General features: G+C 39.1%; 1 protein-coding gene across 1 annotated transcript in view; it reads right to left on the minus strand.

Annotated features, from left to right (window-relative positions):
* Positions 1 to 21,858, minus strand: part of SEMA3D (sema domain, immunoglobulin domain (Ig), short basic domain, secreted, (semaphorin) 3D) — a 98,890-nt gene that overhangs the window by 60,796 nt on the left and 16,236 nt on the right. The window contains exons 2-5 of the mRNA XM_009882931.1: positions 19,116 to 19,276; positions 6,084 to 6,146; positions 4,238 to 4,357; positions 5 to 98 (exon numbers count right to left, since the gene is read on the minus strand). Coding sequence (XP_009881233.1) covers positions 5 to 98; positions 4,238 to 4,357; positions 6,084 to 6,146; positions 19,116 to 19,276 — 438 coding nt within the window. The remainder of the gene's footprint in view (positions 1 to 4; positions 99 to 4,237; positions 4,358 to 6,083; positions 6,147 to 19,115; positions 19,277 to 21,858) is intronic.

Genomic DNA, 21,858 nt, shown 5'->3' on the forward strand with positions numbered 1-21,858 from the left:
TTACCTGCCATCACCGAAGCAAATGGCTGCTGAGGATCGAAAGGGCATTTCAGCCTGCCAGACTCCAAGTTCTGAGTATCCAACCGGAATACCGTTTCCTGAGAATAAACACATATTCATTATCCCGGTGTGGCTGCAAACAAAAACTCACTTAGACGAACTGTTCTGCTCGCGTACAAAGTGAAGGTGTGTTAGATCATGCAGCAGTCATCTCAGCATTGATGTTTACAGTCCGCGTATCTGTTTCATACAGGGATTTTTTTTAACTCATTATTTTAACATGTTCTTTTCACTCTATAGTGAAACACAAATCTTAAAAAAAAGATACAATTATTTTCAGAAAAAAGAAAAGATGCATTGTTCATTTCTACTCAGATTAAAAGCTGGACTGTACTTAAAGGCACTGGCTTCTATTTGGGAAAGTGCTGATAGACTGTGTTGCAACAGGAGACCCAGAAGGGATTCTGGCTGACTTCTAAATTTCTCCAGGGACTGCTGAATAATGTTTGTGGCAGACACAGTTCAGCCCCTTTTAAATGAAAGCAGCATATGCTCTCTCTTGTTATTTTTAACAAGGCTAATGATACAAGAGATATCAGAATAGATCCTTCCTTGCAGTTCCCAAATGCAGTGTGATTAATTCCTGGGTCACACAACAAGGGCATAGAGGAAGATAAAGTAAAGAAATTATTTTAAAATTATTTCTGATGTTTTCAGTGGGCAATCAACAACTCAATTGTTTTAAGCACTAATTTGAAGTTTTACTGTAGTTTTGAATTGCCAAAATGGATGCTTTGACTTGTCCTTTTCATTAATTTCCTAAAAGCACGCTTAACCCAAAACCCAATGTGAGTCCTTCTGAAGGCAAATTGATTGCTCAGAGGAGTAAACTGAACTCTTTGTAGTTGTAGACATTTGATTTTCAAAAGTCTGCTGCTGTTAGAGAAGGGAGGCTGCCTACAGAAGTACAGTTAACATACTCTCGTACATACACTGATGTTTAAAATCCCACTAGTGCTCAGGAATCAAATCATTGTGGGTTTAATGTCTATTGTAGAGATGCAACTTTTGAAGTTAGTTTAAAACAAAAACAAAAACACCCACAAACAAAACACCTCTATGATTTAAACCCAGAAAAAGGTGAAGTGATTTTAATTATTTGTTTCTATACCTCTGCCTTGCAAGGGGACTGAAGAGTACAAATGACAGTTAAGTATGCCCAGCGATGGCCACATAGGATCAGACTTCACAGCACATGAATTCAATTCATCCTTAATGTACTTCAGATTATAAATGACCAAGCCTTTCTATTTCATTGAGGTGTCTCCTAAACTCTCTAGGCTTGGAAGACAAAAACCCAGGATGTTGAATAATTAAGCTCCTTAAGAGAAAAGAAAAATCAATTCCAGTCTATGAACATAAATTCCATTTCCTCCAGCAATTCTGGCTGATACAAAGCAGAATTTGATCATCAAACAACAACCTTTGTTATCTTCCCAAACCTGTGGAGTATCAGGTAAACCAAATTCTCAGGCTACTGAAGTGGGTCAGAGCACATCAAGGACACAACTAAATCAATAATTAAGCTTTTTTTCCTTTCTTTCTGGCAATACTATGTTAATATCCCATTCTCATTTCTTCTAAGAAGTATAATCCTGAGCTGCTCAGAGGACCCGTGCCATATCACATGCAAAGAGGCTGTCTCCAAGTCCAGCAGCACTCAAGGGACTGAGGACTTTATAGATCAACATCAAATATTTCAGACTTCACCCGGACAAATTAATGGACACTACCAGGCATTCACACGGAATTAACCTCCTGCTTTCACTTTGGACAAAGCTTTCAAAGAAAAGAGCATCCCTTGGAGAGCTGTGGCTAACAGCACCAACGGTGCCAAGCCTCATCTTCACTGGCCAAGAGAAATTTTGGCAGTGACTTCAGCAATAGCAAGACTAGGACTTTAATCCCCTTTAATTGTGTGATCCCCTAGGGGATTTGTACTTCTTCAAAAGCAGTGTGTGCTGTGGTTTTGAGTCACCTGATCCACACTGTTTTCCTCTCTGTTTTCATAGCTCTGTCACTGGCCAGCAGACCACTGGGCAAATCCACCAGCAGCTTTCGAAGGTCAGCAGGGCACTGCCTGGTTTCACAGCCTCTGTGAAGCTATCTCAGGCCCTAGCTCTCCCAAGCATCCCACAGCTTCCTGTAGAGGTTGCTAATTAGCAAACATCCATTATCCATTCTTGTAACCCAGAGGTAAAAAAAAATGGGGGGGAGGGGAGATGAAAAAAAAAAAAAAGGATCTGCAATAAAAGTGTTTTGAATTACCATATAGGACCCCTGGCTTCAGTTCCTACAACCAGGAGACATTTTCAGCTGCCTGTCAAATTCATGTCAATGGGTCTGTCCTCAGCATCCTCCCGTCCTGTCACGTTTATCTGGAGAGGAGGTGCAAGGATCGTGGCTGTAGGGTGTTTGGGGTCCAAGAAGGAAAGGAAAAATATGCCGCATGCCATTCAAAGCTGTTAACTCAGTAGGAGGCTGTAGAAGAGATGCCCCATCAGAAGAGGCACTAGTAGTGCTGAACATCAGCCAACCTACCACTGCAGCTGAGCAAGCAGGGGGAATGCAGGAGAGGCAGGACTGGGAGACAGTGGGGGGATTAGGAAATACAATACCAGGATTCTTCTTCCATTTCCTTTCATAAGGTAATTGGTCATGTCTAATTGAGACAGACCCCTTGTCTAGACTGGCTGCTGGACTGAACAATCAGACCAAATCCATAATTTCATAATGTCTGATGAAAACAACCTTCACAAATGAAGTAGTTAAAGGTGCAATGGTAGAGTGAATAAGGCATCTTGCTAATGACCCAGACGTAAAGCAGAGCCTTACTTATACTCTTCCTGAGAGCCTCTCTGTTCAATTCAGCTGTGTATTTGATCATTCAGGCTAAGGAAGCACCATGATACAAGGGATCTAAAATTTCAGTTGCTTCCACCGGAATATTTAAAGTAGCAAAGCAAAGAAGCCTACAAAAATTATTTCATTGCAAGCCCAATCATACAGCATATACCAAACAATACCAGGAGCATCAATGGCTTACTGGGGAAAGCACACCAGCATACAGACTTCAGGCAGCTTCAGTTTTCTCCAACATAGGCAGCCCCTCTGAGCTGGTCAACCAACCCACAGATTGTGTGGAATATAATGATGGGTCTCAGCCTGGGCAAGTATTAATAATTTTTTTTTTTCCTGTTTTCTTTTTTTCTGTGAGCATCTGCCCTTGATTCCGTATGTCAGAATATCTCCAATGTTTATATATTTCAGGTTATTACATTTAATAACCTATCATTAGACCTCATTTGTAATATTCTAGAATTTCACTGAGACCCAAAGAAAAGAGAAATCTATTTCTACAGCAGCATAAGAAGCCTGCACTGCAGGCAAGCGGCCAGACAGGTCACATCTCGATGCTGTCTGAGAGCAGAGCCAGTTATAAATATAGCAAAGGTGTTATACATATAGGAGTTAAAAAGAGACTTGTGGACTAAGTGGCTGCTTGACACAACACGAAAATGCTTCTGTTGTGGGGGTTAGGTCTCAAACATTTACCACTTAGGACAGAGATTTCTTTGTCACCAGCAAATGAAGGCCAATCAGCTGCTAACTTCAGTTCAGGAATACGCCACTGGTGGTGGAGGATACCCAACATCTACTTAGCAACAGGGCTGCAAACCATCTGCAAAGTCCTGAGTTGCCATCCTTGGACCCTTTACAATCTCTGTATTACTGTCACGCATAAGGAATAAGAGACCAGCTCTTTGGACCAAGGGTATATATACATTAAAAAATAGAACTATGAGTGTCATCTTGAACTCTGCATACGTGTGTGTGTGTGTATGTAACCAGAAAGAAATTACTTACTAGAAAGAAAGACATCTGGGTTAAATGTTCTTTTCACTTAGTTAATCATATGAAAGTGTCATTCTGAAGAACTTTGTGTATTAAGGCTTACTGAGGAAAGTGCTTTGTTCAAAAGCGATACGCACATATCAAATGTGAGAACATGAGTTCCCGTCTGACCTGTAAAATCCACCATTTACCCTGCTATTTATGCAAGCTGCTGTCAGTTCATTTTTTACACACTCGCATAGTGTTTTCCAATCTATGATGAATGCTAAACAAGATGAGGGTTGTTCCTTGACACGTCAGAGTAGTGAGGAAACTAAATTACCTCTTTGTGAGTTCCAAGTTCAATGTATCCACAGAGAGGGTGAAACGCTCCTGTGCCACAGACATAAACATGGGTTCGGTTGTAGGGCTGAAGAACCCTGATAAAATTGGCACATTCTGTCTATTAGGAAAAGAAAGAGAAAAGGTTAATTTTCATGTTTACTCTTCTCTTTCACATTACGCATTGCACTAGGTTATAGCCATAGTATTGGTGTATTTAAAATCAAAACTACTGTAACAGAGACTGTTTACTAAATAGTTCAAAGTTGTGATGGCTACAATTTTGCAGTGGCTATCTCCTACGCACTTCATCAATCAGACTTGCAAGCCTAATTCCGCTATAATGCTTACAGCCATGAGAAGCTATGTGGTTGCAGCACAGTTTGGAGGATATCTGCTCAGCCCGTGTTGCAGCAAACAAGCCCTGTCAACAACTGCGCAGAGGTCGGAGAGCTGCTGGGTTAGTCTGGCTCCTGCCTTTCCTCCCAGTTCAGGGTTCTGTGCAAGCTTTAACACCAAAGATTACATGACAGAAATTATTGTGGCGGACTGAAGAGCCTCAATGTAGTTCCAAGGGTATGTTTTGGGTATGAGTGAACCTTCTTTGTACCAACCACATCCTACTGGTCACTTTTATTTGGGCATTTCTGAGTCCTGCGGGATGCCTGGGTCAGTCCTGGCTCTAGCTGGGCTTGGTCCTTGCTGGTAAGCAGCAGAGGACGCTGCCGCATGCTGCAAGGCACCTATGTGGGGTGGCAGGAAAGGCTTTCGGCAGCCCTCCCCAAAATTCAAGAAATACATATACATACAACAAGGTACTTCGGAGGGAATACCCAAGAGCTATGTATACATTCAAGCTACCGCCCTACACCTAAGTGAGAGGCGAGCTGCAGAGACAATGTAGGAAGCAAAAAGGAGATATTTATGATCGATGTCCACAACAAATATTCTCCTCTCTGACCCTTTTCCTTTTGTCTTAGTGAAGAAATAGATCAGCAGAAATCCTCCATATACACTAGTATCAGAATTTTCCCAGTGCTCAGCAGAGGTGTTGTTTAGTTTTTGTCTGCTGTAAAGATAAGCGTAGCAATAAATTAGGATAAAAAGTTGGAATTCCTCAGGCAGAGAGCTGAGAGAGTGTTTTGAGCTGTAGTCCACCTTGGTAACAGACAAGCTGGATAGAAACCACAGGATTTGTGGAGAGAAAAGGAAGAAATTTTATTATACAGCCGGGAAATGTTTACATTTCTAGTGGGTTCTAGACACATGATGTAATCTGCGCTATGCAAAAGAGATATGAAAGTTTTATTGTATATATGAATGCACCTTAAATACATTTCCTAAAAAGACTTCCTAAAGATTTGTGGTTCCAGGGAAAAGCTAATGAGTCTGAGATTTTGTTTTAACCTTAACTGCAGCTGTCTGCAAATTAAGTTAATTTGTACTCTGCTCTGCTACTCTGTTTAGTTAATGAATTATAATGCAGTTACATTCAGGATATTCCCAAGAAAAAAGAAGCAGTTTGATGGGAAAGAAAGGATTTCAGGGGAGTATTGCCTGGAATGCACTTCAGAGGAAAAGCCATTCATCTCTCAACTGCATTTATTACATACAAGGATGGCTTAGCATGATTACTGCCTACAATATTGAATATTTCTTTCTTGAAGCATAAAAATTTAAAGAAAAAATAGAAGCGTAGCAGTTTTTTAAATGAAGAAAAAACACTTTGTTCATTAGTTCACAAAAAAAGTCTATCAACAGTTTACTAAACCGGTTTGTGCATTTAGAAACAAAACCACAAACATACAATATTCTCAGCAGTAATAAAAACTATATACCATACTTACATGGGCATCTTTCCCAGCTAATTTGCATAATTCTACCTTTTCTTTTGCTGCAGGCCAGTAAATCTGTAATGTAGTTAAAACAAGACAAAGAATATGAATATTATAAATTGTCCTGTGACTGCAGTATAACTATTTCCTTGACTGAACAGTTAAAAGAGATTTATGCTTGTTAAAGGAATTTGCATGTAAATCGAAATGAATCTGACTTCGAATACAGGGTTCCATTACAAAAAGTGAAGAGGCTTTAAATCAAAACCCCTGTCCTTTGTTCATTTCTTCATTGGCTATATGTACTTTTAAAAAGTGCTTAGATGATCTGGCTAGCACACCTTGTCACCATTATGAATTATATTTTTTTTCAAAGATATCATGAGCCAAATCATCTTGAAACTAAACTGACTACAAAACAAGGCAAATTACATTTGTGATGAATTTGGTCCAGTGAACTTGGCATAGCTTTTATAAAAAAATACTTAGCTGTTACTGCCAATTTTCAAATGAAAAGAAGTTTTGTTCAAAAAACTAAAGGTAGCTTAAGGGAAATTTGTCGAACAAAAAGTACATTTGACAGAAATCAATAGCACATGGTTTAAAAATGTCATTCATCAACACTAACTGAGTTTACTGAGAAAATGACATGGAAGTTTAGAGGAGAATCTTGTACCTTAGATAATTGGTAGCATATATTACAAATGTTTCTCTTTCTTCTTTCATTTGCACTGCAGAATTCTATAAACTAGGTTCTGGTGTAGATGGAGCCAGATGAAAAATTGCTATCTGTTACTGCAACCCCAATTATGTTTGTGAAGAAATATCAAAGAACAAGAGCTCAGGTTCTGGTTCATTGGTTTCAATTAAACAATCAAAACTGGATATTATTTGGTATATGTTCAATGCTATTAAATCAAAATAGAAGTTAAGTATAAAATCTTCCAGAATCACCATGCTGAATATGGATCTTTTTTCCTTCTTATTTTGACAAGACAAATCTATAGCCAGTTCTCATGACTAAAAATAAAAACAACAACAAATCACACTAATTTTTGAGCAAATATTGGTTAGGAAATTGCATCAAGTCTCAGGAACCAGTATGCAGACTACTAGTAGTCACAGATGCTTTAGAGTAGTGTTGAGTCTCAAATCACACTTTATAAAATCTTAAATAGTGAAATATATAGGAATAAAGAATTATTATAATATGCATTAGAAAAAAAAATCATCATTAGAAAAGGATGCACAACTCAACCACGTGCAAGAGGCATTAACTGCTGTAATATTCCCTTTCTCTCACCCAGCTGCTGGCACCTTGTAGGATGTGTCTTGCCAAACACACAGGCTCAGTCCCGCACTGGTAAGGAAAGCAAAAGAGTGTCCCGTATCAAATAGCTTCATCACTGTCCAAAATCTACAGTCACTGTTCCTCTCAATCTGGGAATAGTCGTTCTAATTCACTTCTTCCTCCTCTCTGCCCAGTGAAAATGGATGTATTGGCTTTCTGCAAGGAAATTAATTTCCTCTCAAGTGAATTTACAGTTACCTTTCTGATTAGAAGCTCTTAGTAAAGATAATGTATTTTAAGTTACTTAAACCTTAACCTTTTACAGTAATATTTACTTAAAGTCAGAGATAAGGCAGTATAACAACATCTCGGCGCTGGAGCACAAATTTACTTTCCCAGAGCATTTTCTCAGAATGATGTCGTGATAGCATCCAGGTATGAACACACAATCTGAAAGCAGCTGTGCCAGTGTGTCTGTATTACAGAGCATACAGTGCCAGAAAGTATTGGAAATATTGCAAATCCATCAGGAAGAGTTGAAGGCAGCACGAGTGAACACATCTGGTCTCTGCTTGGGCAGAGTGGGATGGGTCTGGCTTATAGCACTGGTCTGGCGCAAGTGCCACTGAGTTAAGGAGAAGGAAAGCCTGAGGCTTAAGAGATGCTGGTGAACAAAAGGTGATGAAAGAAAACAGATGGAGGAATATAAGATCATGGATCTCCAAATACATTTGGCCAAGAAGACTTAAGCTGATATCTGATCTTCAGTTCTCTTGTACATAAACTTTACGCCCAATTCTGCCCAAGATTCCTGTATCGGTAAGAGAGAAGGCTAGAGGTCTTTGAGGGTTTTTGGAGATTTTTGGCCAGAGTTTAGGCATCCAATTAGGTAGACAAGATCTCTCTCTGTAGGCTTTTGAAAATGTCCAGCTCTCCTTGCCAATGACACAGAAGAACCGGACTCCTGCTTTGGAAGGTCCAGTTACTTTCAAAGACATCTGCTTGAAGGCATCACACATAGTAAGACTCAAATCTACCCTCAATTCTTGTACATATTCCTTCATGGGAAACAGTGTTTGTCATACAAGCTGGACCAGTCAGGCTGAGATATACACACCCCCTTTTCTATGATAATTGACTATGGTCAATTATCATAGAAAAATCAATTGTTTGACTTTCCAGCTATTCAACGGCCTCAGTATTTAGCATTATACAAGGCCACATTAGAGAATGAAAAGTGAAGCTAAGTGATCCAACTTTAAAATCAATTTGTGATTATATATGGGGGAGTTAAAGTGATATTTATTTGCTTTCCATAGGAGAAATGAGAGGTTCCCAGAAACTGTCAGTTCTAAATTGTAATAGGTCAAGAAAACTGCATAATAAATAATGAGTCAATGTGCTGAGCAAGAAAGCATAAACTTTTTTTTTTTTTTTTTAAATTAGATCACATGCTGTGTAACAGTACCACAGGTCTGGTTCCCTCAAACACTGACAGACTTTACACATGTAAAATAGTCTCACTGAATTCTCACATGCATAGCTTATTTACATGCATCTGTGTTGACTTTTCTGTAGGAGGTGAAATTAAATCTTAGTACCATATTTTATTCAGACAAGTTACTTAGTTTCACAATATCCAAAAAGTAAGACTAAATGCTTGGGTAGTTTCTTTTATAGTTAAAATCTTTGAGCTTATAGATGGTTTGATGCTTTGAAATTGGTCATTTTGTTTCATATTTTTTTCAGTTTACATGCTAATTCACAATGGTAACATCTTCTTTAACAATGTTTTTTCCTAAATTCCCCAAAAAGTAAAACCTCAAAGAAAGAAAAAAAAACCCTAAATATCCAAACAATATACAACATTGACATGTAAGATTATAATAATTTCATGTTACACAGTTATACGAATTTTATACATATAATATATATATAAATATATATATATATATTATACATACAGAAATTTTACATATAGAACATATCTCATGGTTGCACCTGTATCTGAAAAGGCTGGAATAATCTTAGAAAAGCTACTGAATTTAAGGGAAGAATGTAACTAGTTGAAATACATGAACTATACACTTAAACAGGATTATTTTCTTCTCTTAATCTTCAGTTTATTTTCCTTGCAAAATATCCATATCAAAATTCCAAAGGCCAGCTACTGTCATGATATCCTGATTTTATCTTCTATAGCCCAATAAAAAAAAAAAAAACACAACAACAACCAAAAGACCCCAACAAACTTACCATTACTTTTAAATCATTCTACAAATATTTTCTTAAATTTAGCAACAGGAAAGAAATTAAAATCTCCTAATAAATGGAAGTTAATACATTCTCTGCTAGCAGAGTGAAAGAAAACCTCCCAAGAGTACAAAATTAAGTAGTACATAAGTGTAGGACAGATAAGGTATCACTTTAAAGGGTAGCTGGAAATTGATTTCTGATTAAAACAAAACATTAAAACCCACAAAGGTCCTTTTCAGATCAGGAGCAGAGTAATTCCTGAAAGTAACATTTTCCCTTCCTCCAAACAGACATTTTTACTATAAGAAAAGAATGAAAAGGGAAAAGTGAATTAAAAAAAGATAGATTATTTGCATACACAAATTGAAACATGGACCATATATATATATCGTTATATGCATATAAAAATGGTAGCTGGACTCACTTCTAAGAGTTTCATTTCAGCAGCCATCTGTCATGAATTAACAAAGCTGGTTAGAAGCGAGTAATTTCCTCATATTTCTGTGTCTATCTTTCTCTATCTACTTTTGTTCCTAGGCTAACACTTAGACTATAAATCTTTAGGGGAAGTGATGCCTCAAAATTAAAACAGTGAACTCTGATTCCAAATACACTGTTGTATGAAATTACAGTGTTTCCAATGAAGTTACTAAATCCAGGATGATACAGAGCTTTACCAATAGAGTGGAAAATACTTTATATTGTCACAATACCACAGAGGAGGAATACAGATACCTAAGCCAATTGCAAGCCTACTGGTCTTATTTCATCTGTCGGCAAGGCTTCAAAACAAATTTTTAGTTAGGGAAGGAAGAACTTAAGTTTCCAATGAAATTGGAATAACATACAAAAGACAAAATAACTTAGTAAAGTGACGTTATTTCATGCTAATATTGTACTTTTCTTTAATAATATAGCTGAAATGCATACTACATTAATGTGGTAGATCTCCTCTTCATTAGGGCTCCAATTAAGTATTTCATAAACTGCCACATGGAAACTGATTAGCTCAGCTGGCAAAACCAGGAACTATTACAAAAAAAAAACAGTTTGATAAATAAAGAGCTTGAGGTAGAAAGTTACTCATGGAGTTCCTCAAGAAATACTGTCAGAGCTCATCCCATTTTGTATACCCTTGGCAGAAAGGTATACCCTTGTAGCCTTGGCAGAAACTCAGCACTCTGCAACAACACATGCAGATAAGACAAAGTTGGGAATCACCACTAATACAAATGAAGACTGGTAATATGCAGGAAGAATCAAAGGGCTATGAAGACCAGAATTATAAACAGATAGAGGAAATGGGTATAAACTGGTCATAAATAAATACAGATTGTAGATTAAGTAAATGTGCAACATCGGACTAATGAGGTCCTGATCTGTAGAAACAACCTTCCTAAAGGAGTTACACAAAGCATCCCACAAGGCCCCTTGCAGCAGATTTGGACCAGGTTATGAAAGGAATAACTGGTACATGAGGTAGCTGCTGCTGATAGCAGGGAGTGAGACCAATTGACCAACATGACTCCTTCTATCTTCATGTCCCCAAGATAGTCACGCTCATGCCAGCAGCAAGCACTTGAGTGTCTCATTGAGGTCGACGGCTTTCAGCAGCCCTGGGGCTTTCGCTGGAGACTCTCACATGCTTGACGCTGCACACGTGCTTCAGCACTTCTCTATCAGCACAGTCTCTGGTAGGAGAAACCCCAAAGTGTTTTATTAGTGGTACATGTTGCACCAGCAGGATGTGGCCGTATCTGGAGTGTAGTACATCAGCTGATCAGCATGTCTTGTAACATTCACTTACTGAATTTGAGTCCTATGAAGAAAGGGATGGCTTCCTTCCTATTTCGAAGGAATAAGAGGTGGTAGAAGCACTAGAGGAAAAATACACTGATTCATATAGTTGCTTGGTGCAGCAAGAGAAAGCTTACTTTCTTCCCTTGTTTTATTCTATGTAATAGATATTCATTACATCGATGCTTGAGGGAAGACATGCAATAAAACTACAGCTTCCTAGGCATCAAAATGTCTCATTAAAGTTTTGTGAATCATGTAGACTATAACTCGGAAGCTTAAGCTTATTGGTGTGAGTGAATTCCCCATACAACAGTCCCAGCTGCAGCTTCCAGAGAACAACCCCAGACTGAGCTGTAAACCCATTGTCATGCTGGCATATGTGACACACTCCTCCTGAGAAACTCTCCTCCATGAGAAACTACTCCCCTGTGTGGAAAAAAAAAAAAAAAAAAAAAAGAAAAAAAGGAGGATTCATGACTTAACCCAATGTGACCATAAACCGGGTACAGTAAAGAGGGCAACATGATCCAAAACCACCAAAGTAAAACAGAAGACAGTCTAACCCCAGTTTTGCCATTGCCTTACTGTACGTGACAGTCAGGTCTCAATTTTTGCACCAGTAAAATGACAATAATGTGACTTGCTTTTGTTGTTTTGTTTTTTTTTCCACCTGAAGAACTTAGTAATTCAGAGCTGAAAAATGAAAAGCAATGAAAAACAGTAAGATCAAAGAACCCTGAGAAAAGATGCAACAGTGATCCAATGCTGAGACTGCCACACTGCTGTGTAAGACAATATCATAAATGTCACACCCCAGTACCGTAAGAGTGGGTGTTCATGGATTGCTTCCTGAGAACTAGGACTTCTGTCACTTCTGTATACTGACCCCAGGTCACTTCACTGCAAATAATAGAAATTTACTGAATTTCCCCGCAAATACTGGAAAGAATTTAATGCTTTTTTTAGTATTATTTTGCTGAAAACAGATAGTATTTTAATTAATGGGAAAATGAGCTGATTTTAGCACAGCACGCGCGTATAGCAGTTGCTCTCTAAATACCACACATCTGTTGCGTTTATGTGTGTGGTATGGGAAGTCCACAACTTGGGGAACCGAACAGATTGTTCTCATATACAAATCCTAAGAGGAAGGTTACCCTAAGCAGTTCTTGTAACTGGCCCCCACTATACTTGCTGTACTCTGGAATTCACTATTTTGAAGTCATCAGCAAACAAAGTAAGTTAATACATGTAAGTTCCTTATCTGAATTTCTCCCTGTATTTGAAACCTACCCAGACTGTCCTTATGGTTAGATTTTTCACCTAGCTTTCTTTTTAACAGTTTTATCTCAGAAATACTTAGACATCCCTAAAAACCAGGAATGTATTCTTAAATCTCTTCTACTTTCATATCTGCCACAGACCTTCCTTCTTCCAACAGGTATTCCTACATCTGACACGCTAATTCTCACACTTGAAATATACATGCAGGGAGACACATGACCAGAATTTCCAACTATAATTATTTCAAAGTGGCAGAAAACTGGATCTCCGAAAGATATAATTTGATATGGCATGGGGGTGGGGGGGGAAGAGAGGATATAGGGATCGATTCAGAGTGACACACAACACTGCAGGAAGTGTCAGTGCCAGTGTATGGCATTATTTGGGTAATTACACTGGGTAAAATGCACTGGAAGTCAGAGGGAAATAACAGTTGTTTATTTGGATGACGCATTCACAGGCTTTTGGTAGCTTAAATTTGGCAGGTGGCTTTTAGAGTGAAACCTCTGATTAGGACCAAGTGGGCTTTCTATACTGCATCTGTCTGAGACTAAGCAAGATCTCCACATGCCACAGTTCTCCTCTTAAACTGTCATCCGCTCTCCAACACAACTTAAGAGCAGTCAGGGCTTTCAGTACTTAGGCATCTTCTGAACAGTGCATTTTCATGTGTACATTGTGAGCATATGTGAAAGCTTAAAGGAAATGGACCAGATGCTGATTTCATTTACACTGGATTAAATCTTGAAAGGCTTCAGTGCTTTTACACTTCATTTTCCACAGGGTAACCACAGCAGACTTCTGACTACCGCCAGTTTCTCCTAAAAGAAACCGTACACCAGGATTTTTAGGGTAAATGGCATTGCTCCTGACATGTTTACCCCTGCAGACTGAAGACAAATTCTACTTTTGAAAAAGTCAAAGCCCAATATGAGCAAGTGTTTTCAGAGAGCAGGATACTCTGTTCTTTATACCTAAACATATGGCTAAAATACAAAAAACGACAGCGGATGTTTATGGAGACATAATTTATGGCAACAATGCAAAAGGAAACAACAGAGACACTCTTTTCCACCTAGGGTTGCTGTCATTCGGTTTACACACAGCTTTCTTCACATCTTGCCCGTCTGTTGTTTTGGGTCTGTAAACACTGTTTAAAAGCTTCTGCCTTGTCTACACAGGTGCCTAAATTTAAGTATATCAAATGATTTTATGGACTTCAAAAGGTTTTCAGAGCTTCAAAACAAGAGTTACATAGCTCAATGATAAGAGTCCTCCAAGGGCTAGCAAGCAGTTGTCACCTCTGTCTCTGGAAGTCCCTAACCTAAAGCACCATTACAGCTTCTTCTCACACTCTTCCTTCAGTGTCCACTGCTGACCATCTTTGGAGACAGGATATGGCACAGGACTAGACTATATGCACACCCAGTAGAACCAGTCTTGTTCTATTGTAAATGATAGGTAAGATGGTTTCTATTTATATTAATTTTGGGAGGAAGGGAAATACTTTAAAATTGGTGGAAATGAGTATCCTATGAACTGCGACACCCAGAAAAGTTCACTTGGTTTCAAAAGCAGGGCCACCAGCATGCATTTAATGCCTGGGAACCAATTCCTTGTGTGCGGAGGGTCAAACCATGCCCTTCTCAAATCTCAGCCTCACTTCAATTCTTTTCTTAGAACTTTTTCTACTCACAGAGACTGAGGACAAACCAACGTGATCACAGATGGACTCACGACCATCCTCCTCCAGTTCCACTGGGTTAATTCTCAAATTTCCCAGTCCTCATGGCTCCACTTCCAGAACTTTAGATATCTCCAGTGGTTTCCAGGTGATTCTTTGGCCTTCTCTGATGCTTCCTGACAAGCCTTTTTCTTCTGACAGGTTAAGAAGGCTTCACCCTCATACAGTCTACAGCTTTTGCTAACAGGTAGAGAGCTAAATTCCTTTGGCAGATAGAATAAGCAGCACATAATTGGTTAGGAATGACCAATCTTGGTGTTACTGTGTTTCAAGATTGCAATAAACATCTCAGACTCTGTGTGTATTCCTGAGGCTCTGGCTCGATGGCAATAACCAAAGCCTCCCTTCAGTGCTGGCTAAATTCCCACCAGGTTCATTCCTCATTGAGACGATGCTTATAGAGACTGACAGGAGGTTTCCCAGCACAATGAAGGTAAAATTTGGCTCCTATATGTCAAGGGTGCTATTTTACATAAATAGGCATACGTGTTTATGTATACGTTCCCTTTCCCACAGAGATGGGTGGGTGACACTGCAAATATCGCCCAGTGATAATAGTGCTGACATATAACCTCACAGGGACTGTTGGTAAGCACTGGAGTTATAGAAAGGTGCAGAGTTTCTTTGCAGTTATTTCATAAGCATTTACCCAGCTGATATACATACATGCGTGCATATGTGTTTTTTTACTGTGAAATACAGATAAAAATCAATACAAGAGGGCATTAAAGGATAAGTCACAAGACAGCTGCACCTGGTAATGCCAAAAAATAGTAGCAACCACAAACTAAGGATGCTCCAAGGGACGATAATTTGTGACCCTGTGCCAATACACACTGGGGCAGATGAAAACAACTCATTCCAAAGCCGCTATTGGGGATCTGACATGTTTATCTATTTGGCCCACATGTGGCGGTGTCTTCTAGCACTGACAGCCCCTGCAGGTTGGCAGCTTTTCAAAAGCTTGTCAGCCCTTGATAGCATTCCTATTCCTGCAGAGATGGGCGGGTCGCGCTGCGGATTACACAGTGATAATAGTGCTGACATGTAACCCCGCTTGCACTGCCCGCGAGCGAGCACAGGACTTAACAGAAAGGCGCACCATTTCTCTGCGGCTATTTCATAAGTGTTTAGCCAGCTGGCAACATTTCGTATTTAGCATTTATTTAGTTTAAGGAGTAAAACAACAAAGGTTTTAGGCAAACTCACAAAAAAATCCTACCTAACAAAGTAATCTTTCCAGCAGGATCCCAGAGCTTAGGATTCCTATAGAATTTCTCCAGATTTCCAGCCTCTCATGCTATTAAACATGTTTGTTTGTTTTACACTGCACTTCCACTGGTTATGGCATAGTTTTCTTCAGATTTCTTGTCCACGTTTTCAATGCCCTGGTAAATATAAATTGCTGCTCTTTTCTGCTTTCTTTTGCTGAACATCTTCATTTTACTCATAGGAAGGAACCACAAATGCTTCATTTTATAAATAGCCTGCAACACTTGTCAGGCATCTGAAGATCTTTCAAGAAAAGACTATGGCACTTGATAATGCAATTCCTGCAATAGGAGCTAGAGGCTTCTATTCAGGACAAGCTCACAGAAATTATATCCCTGTTACAGAAGGATGATTATCCTTTGCTAAGCTTTAGATATTTGTAGAGTGAAACCATTTTAGCTTTCTGCATTTGTCTCTCATTTGGAAGGACTTTTCTATTATACTATTGTACTTACTGTTGTTTTATAATAAGGTTTGCAAGCACTAGAAACTGGATGGATTTTTTCAAGCTGCCAGCTAAGGAAGTTTTCAACCAATTACACAATAAATTGAATAAAAACTACGAATTAAGAAATTCTAACTCCAGAAGAACTATTGATTTATTTCATCAGGAAAAGTATACCAGGAAATAAAGCCATAACTTAATATATGTAAGTTAAATTAACTAATTTAGGTGAATAATTAGTTTGGAAAAAGGAAGTTATTAAATGATATATATGTACATATTAAAGAAGGGAAAAAGATACAATGCTTTGGATGTTTCTTTGAATACCATTCCAGAAATATCTGAATATAGAGCATCAGACTCTACAATATAATCTTGCCAAGTAATTATATCCACAGATGAAGATTTTCTGAGAGCAAACTCTTAGGGATCCTGATTTGGCTTTTTGGTGTATCAGTAGTTCCTAATATAACAAATATCTGAAATTGAGAGGTTTTTTAAAGTAATCTGAATCTACCCACGACAGTGTTTTCTACAGCTCATGTTCAGTTTTGTTTTAAAGAAAGAAAAGACCAAACTATGCACAATTCTGCATTCTAGTTTCAAAACTCTTACACCTCACTCACCCCCCTCAACTTGCTGTCTTTTATCCCCCGTTCCTCAAAGTTAATAAAAACATCACTTATAGGCAGAAACTTAATATTCTAATCAATTACTTCTCATTTTAGTAGCAGCGTATAAGCAGTTATAACTTTTTTTTTTTTTTTCTTTTCCCAGACGACCCTTACTCCAGAGGAGTACAAAGGACACACTTCAGACCCTTGTCGTCCCAACATGTGTGGTTTCCTCGCACCGGGAAAGGCTGGAAGTGAGCCGCCTGGCCCGGCGCCAACCCAAACCACGGTCAGTCTAAACACAGCGCCAGCAAACGCTACTTTCTGACACTTCCCTGCTACTGGAGAGTATCCTTTAGTGTTGAGACCTCCTCAGTGACTGAGATTTATACACAACCACTCGCGCAACGTCCTTCATCTCATCTCTTCCCTCCCCAAACATGTGTCTACACTCTCAGTACAGAGGAACTGAAAAGAAATGCTTCTGTGATATTGTCTTGTGCTACCTGAGCATTTACCCAAGAGGGCAAGTTTATAAAGATGCTGAATGCTTACAGAGATATGGAAATCAGCACAGCAGGATGCTCCGCAGAGTTTTTCAGTCAATTTTAGCTATTTAACTATACTTTTCCTCAGTGTTTTTTCTGAAAAGTTAAAGGTGACCTGAATGGTTAAACTAAAAATTAGAAGTATTTGAACCTGCAGACAACCATTTCTTTAGTCCAGATATGCAAGCAGCTGTGAATTTTATTCCCTTCCTTCAGGTTACCACAGATACGTAGCCATACATTCTCTATTCAGCTTACCAAATGCAAATTTTCATTCCAATATAAAGTGAGTCTTTGCTCTACAGTCTCTCTATTAAATGGCACTGTGTGATCACACACTGATTCTCCTGGCTCAGTCTGTGTTCTTCTCTTCTTGGGAAGCACAACACCCATAATGATCAGTGGTGGTTTGGCTAAAGGGAAAATGTTACCAGCTTGGACGGAGGGGCGGATCACGCAGGGTGCTGCCACCTCCAGAAAGCTCGGAGCTAATCAAGCCCCGCTGAACATAACGGGAGGTGACAGCACTCGACATCTCTCAGGAGGTAAGCAGCATCCCACAGAAACAGAAATCTGCTTTTCACACAAACAATTATTTTTTTTTCTACAGAAAGCCTGTGCCAGAAATCAATCTGTAGTCTGAAAATCCACAATGTGAATAATGCTGTTATTAATGTAATATCCTGAGGAGGTGCTGGGTTTTGAATAAACTACTGAAATGGCAGACACAAGTGTTTGACAAAGCATCCCAGGGAAGAAATTTCCTGAAGCACTCAGAATCTGAGTTTTTTTAAAAAACTGGCATATTGAGCATCGCAGAAGTCAAAATAAGCAATAAGATAGTCGGCCTGGTACTATATCTCTTCTATACAAGGACAGCAAGTGTTGTACTCAAACACGTGGAGCAAAATAGTCTCCTGCTACACCTGCTAAACCCCTGCGCTCCAGTTGTATTAATTCAGGGTCAGTTACCTCTTCAGAGCTGACAGCAGAACACAGTAATTTAAAACCTCCTTCTGGTGCTTAAAGAAAATATCAAACACAGCTGAGAATTTAAATTTTCCTCAGCAAGTAGCATATCTGGAAGTAGCAGGAAAGCCATTTTCACTTGTGTTCCTGGGCAAGCATCTGGTTTTTACATGTAGCAGCCAATTGTGCTTACAAAAGCTACAATTCATCTTGTCTGCTAGAAATACTGAAAGCTAAATTGCCATCTTATTATCTGGAGTTAACTCGTTGTCCTAGGGCATGGGCAAGGGAGTACAGTAGCTCCCAGTGGAAGCTTCTCCTATCACTAGTAATTCTAGATATTAATACAAATGTTAATATTAAAATTACCACTAACATTTTTGCTATAATTTAAACCATTCAAACTGCCCTTGCTTTGTTTAACATCACAGTAATGTAATCCCTGTGATGCCAGGAAGCAAGGAAAGAGCTATCTTCAGTTATCTTCTTTCAAATGCTTTTTTGAGGACGCTGATCATGACCAGAGAAATTAAGAAGCAAACACTCTGAGCTGCATTTTTGCTGATATTTTCCTGTTACTTTCATGCACTGCAGAGCTCCTTCAGGTAGCTGACCTCTTGCAGGACATCAGTCTCACAGGAGGTCACATACCATGAGAAATCTGTATAATTTATGAGAGGTGAGATTATCAAATTCCGGTAAGCAGCATTGCACAATGAATCTGCAAGTTACACAGTGAAGAAGGGAGGGGAAAAAAAGAAAGAAAAAAAAAAGGAACAAAATTGAACTTATGAGATGAACTCTGTGGAAAACAAACTGACCTTTTTTACATTTTTGTTTAAATCAACCAAGTTGAGCAGGAAGATGTGGTCTTTAGCTCCGATTAGCAGCCGGCCCCTCTCCTCATCTAGCAGCAGGGTTCGAAAATCAAGCCCCTCCGTTGAGCCCAGAAATGGGATGCAGCTGTTTGAAAGCAGCAAGTCTGTGGGAAAACGAAGAAAATCTTTATAATCAAAATGTTTACATATGACTCATTGATGTCTTTTATAAATATATGCAACCAGCATGGAGTATGCCGGTGAGATACTACAGTCTTAAAGCATATCTTTCCAGGGTCATGATACAGTTCCTGTTAACCTTGGTTTTCTTACTTCCAAATTGGGTGATATTTGCTTTCACAAAACATTTTTTCTGTATGAAATTTTCTTAATAAATTATGTCTGTGACATAAAGGAATCACATTCTTCAATAGAAATTAGAAACAAAAAAAGATCTTTACAAAATACGTGCTATACCTTTCCTTTATTGTAAGAAAACTAATGTATATTTATGTCATTATAGTCATGGATACACACAATCAAAGATCACTATCTCACCATATTTGGTGGTCTACATACAATGCAGCAAAGAAAGTCAAGGCCAGAAAGAATAGTTAGGAACAGGGAACAGTGGTTATATGTGGCAGGTATTAGAGATTCAGAAAATTTGAGTTGGAAGGGACCTTCAAAGATCACCTAGTCCAAGCCCTTTGCCATGGGCAGGGACATCTTGCACTAGATCAGGTTGCTCAACCCCATCCAACCTGACCTCGAACACTTCCAGTGATGGGGCATCCACAGCTTCTCTGGGCAACCTGTTCCAGTGTCTCACCACTCTCATCATAAAGAACTTCTTCCTTTAGTCCAATCTAAACCTAGCCTTTTTCGGTTTAAAACCGTTGCCCCTTGTCCTGTCACTTCAGGCCCTGGTAAAAAGTCTTTCTCCATCTTCTTTATAAGCTCTTTTTATATTTTGAAAGGCCATAATAAATTTTCCCAGATGCCTTCTCTTCTCCAGGCTGAATAACTCCAGCTCTCTCAGCCTGTCCTCCTAAGAGAGGTGCTCCAGCCCTCTGACCGTTTTTGTGGCCCTTGTCTGGACCCACTCTAACAGGTTCATGTCTTTCTGGCACTGGGGACCCCAGAACTGGATGTAATACTGCAGGTGGGGTCTCATGAGAGTAGAGGGGCAGAATCACCTCCCTCTACCTACTGGCCACGCTTCTTGTGATGCAGCCCAGGGTACGGTTAGCTTTCTGGGTTGCAAGCACACATTACTGGCTCACATCGAATTTTTCATCCAGCAGTATCCCCAGGTCCTTCTCTGCAGGACAGCTCTCAATCTGTTTACCATCCCATCTGTGTTGTTATTAAGGGTTGTCCCAACCCAAGTGCAGGACCTTGCACTTGACCTTGTTGACCTTCATGTAATTTGTATGGGCCTACTCCTCCACCCTGACAAGGGTGCTTCAAAGATCATTTAGTCAAACTAGATGAGTGATGGCATACCTTCCCTCAAGCATATTAACTGCACCACTCAGTTTGGTATCATCCACAAACTTGGTGAGAGTGCGCTCAATCACACCATGTCATTCGTGAAGATATAAAATAGCATTGGTCTCAGAATGGACCCTTGAAGGATACCACTCATTACAGATTTCCACTTGGACATTAACCTATATATATGGTTGAGAAAAACTGGGAGGAGGTAACAACTGCAATGTATATAGAAAGTTTGATATAAGGTTCAGTTTGTCCATTGTCTAATATTAAGTTCTAGTGACAGCATAGAGAATTGCCACAATTAAATTTTCAATTACCATAATTTTAATTGAGAATTGAGATCTGAATCAACAACCATGGAGCAGAGGTATATCCCCCGGGCACAGTACTGAAATGAAGGCAATACAGAGGTATATTCAGGGGAGCATCCAGTAGCAACACCTCTGAGGTCCTGAAGTCTTTATTTTCCTTACAGAGGTGGTAACGGGTGGCTGTTCCTGCATCCTCACCCTGTCTGCAGAGGAAGTTTTCCCTATTAAAAGAACAAATTTGACACTTAAGTTTTACCGTGATTTAATAGTGGCTTCCAATCTCTTTCGGAAGGTAATTAAGAAAAACATGTTTCTCTATGAAACTAATGAAAGAATCTATGCTTCTCCTATAAAAAAAGCTAAAAGGGTGTAAAGTAAAAAGTCTGTGACCTTTTGCTTAATGAAGAGTATGTGGACGTAATTCTGGATGAGGATACAACCAACATATAGAAAAGAGCACAACGAGAGTTTAGTCTTGTTGGGCAGTCATTAATTTGGGGAGAACAAAAATAAACATATGAATCAGTTCTTCCACAAGCAAACTCTCCAAGCTAAACTATTCAGAAATCTTGGGACAGAAAGGTAAATCCTGTATTTAATTGAATAAAAAATTAAGAGTATTTCCACCTTCCTGGCACTGGATGGACAATGTATCCTTCCTGCTAGAGAGGCCAGACTTACAGCACAAGTTATTTACACTTCCTGATCATGACGAAAATCAGGGCCAGTGTTCTGCAGAGTAACTCCTGAACAAAATAAAGAGGAAAACAAAAACCAAACAAACCACCAAACTTTTTTCTCCAAGGTCTCTCACAAAACATGTGATAGGTAAGGCAAAGATTAAGTCCTGTTGCTGGCTAATAAACAGCACTGTGGGAGAATAAATATTTTATCATTATTAATCTGACTACCTGGTATATAATTATGACAAT

The sequence above is a fragment of the Charadrius vociferus genome, unplaced genomic scaffold, assembly GCF_000708025.1.
Source record: "Charadrius vociferus isolate BGI_N301 unplaced genomic scaffold, ASM70802v2 scaffold32, whole genome shotgun sequence".
Lineage (NCBI taxonomy): Eukaryota > Metazoa > Chordata > Aves > Charadriiformes > Charadriidae > Charadrius > Charadrius vociferus.